Source organism: Vollenhovia emeryi, unplaced genomic scaffold (assembly GCF_000949405.1).
Source record: "Vollenhovia emeryi isolate VEMERY1.0 unplaced genomic scaffold, V.emery_V1.0 DF948509.1, whole genome shotgun sequence".
NCBI classification, from domain to species: domain Eukaryota; kingdom Metazoa; phylum Arthropoda; class Insecta; order Hymenoptera; family Formicidae; genus Vollenhovia; species Vollenhovia emeryi.
Genome location: NW_011957857.1, coordinates 1 through 1,483, shown reverse-complemented (window position 1 = coordinate 1,483; position 1,483 = coordinate 1). Strand labels below are relative to the sequence as shown.

At 60.1% G+C, this 1,483-nt stretch overlaps 1 protein-coding gene across 1 annotated transcript; it reads right to left on the bottom strand.

Moving 5' to 3' along the window:
- Positions 1-20: 20 nt before the first annotated feature.
- Positions 21-1,252, bottom strand: LOC105556686 (the record flags this gene model as incomplete). Its single annotated transcript, XM_012003781.1, has 1 exon — positions 21-1,252. A coding segment is annotated over one exon (1,232 nt), but the record flags the coding sequence as incomplete, so codon positions are not given.
- Positions 1,253-1,483: the final 231 nt, after the last annotated feature.

Genomic DNA, 1,483 nt, shown 5'->3' with positions numbered 1-1,483 from the left:
AGCGCAGCAGGACATCAGACAGTGCGGGCAGGAGGTTTGCTCCGATGTGCAGGCTGCCGTTGAGGGACTCCCCGGATGCGGTCCGCTGAGAGCCGTTGAAGACGACCCTCAGTTTCGTCGTCGCGCTGGCCTCCTTGAGTACCCCGTGGTGAGGAAGATAGCATCTCCCCGGGGATTGCGTGGATGGAGCTCTCACCGCCTCCATATGCTGCAGTTCGGCGAATTCCCGCATGAACTCTCTGTAGAGAGATCCAAAGCGGGAGTCGTTCCGGCCTTTGCGTTCCATGGCCGTTAACAGCCGTTCGGCGGGTAACCTCGTGCCGGCAAGTGAGCGCGGTTTCGTCGTGAAAGGCAGCCGGACCATGTATCTGCCCGACGTTGTGCGCGAGTGAGACTCAGCGAAGAACGCTTCGCTCATCTGTTCCTCCGTCGTGAGTGGCACCTTGCTGACTGGCTCCTGCTCCTGGAGCCAAAAACGCTGCACCAGATCGCTCAGCTCACGGTCGACGGAGCACTGGTTCACCAGGCGGTGCTTGACGGCGGTTGGCTGGTCGCTGCCTCCGGACAGGATCCAGCCTAGCTTGGTCTTCTGGGCGAGTGGCGAGTGAGGGTCTCCCTTGCGGAGCCCACTCTCGAAGATGGTCGCACACACCTCGGCACCGAGTAGAATCTCGACCGGATCTCTGGAGGCGAACTGCGGATCGGCTAGCGGGAGCTCGCGGATGTGAGGCCAGTCAACCTCGTGGCTGACGGCGGGTCCCTGATACAGGGTGAGTCGCGGCAGGACGTACGCTTCGACGACCAAATTGACTCCGGTAGTCTGGGCGGTGAGCCGAAGAGACACCTTGCCTCGCGCCGTCCCGGACTTGGATTCTCCGATCCCGAGGATCGACAACGAGGTACGCGAGCGCGGGAGGCGGAGTCTTTGCGCGAGTGCCTCAGAGACGATCGACACTTCCGATCCCTGATCGATTAATACTCGCACCGCGTGCGGAAGACCGTTGCGGTCGGCCGCGAGCACACGTGCCGTCGCCAGGAGGACCGACCCGCCAGATTCGCCCCCACGCGCGGAAGTCAGGGAACTCGCTTCAACGGGCTTGCTGGACACGCTTGCGTCGTGTAAGAGTGTGTGGTGTCGCGCTCCGCAGGAGAAGCAGTTGCGCGAGGACTGACACTTGGCAACCGCGTGACGCCCGAGGCAGTTCCAGCAGAGTCGCTCGGACGTGACGAACTCCTTGCGCTCAGTGGCGGACTTCCCAGTGAGAAATAGGAGGTCGATTCGACGTCGATTCGACGTCGAATGACGACGTCGAAATTTAAGGTCGATTCGACGTCTCAGTGACTGAAATATCGATCTCTCGTCGACGTCGAAATTACATCGATTTCAACCCGCAGAATCCACGAAAATGTGCCTGGACGTCAATACGAAAAATTAGGCGATTTTTTATTTGACTTTGGTATAGCAACCAACGCGTGCCCCAGT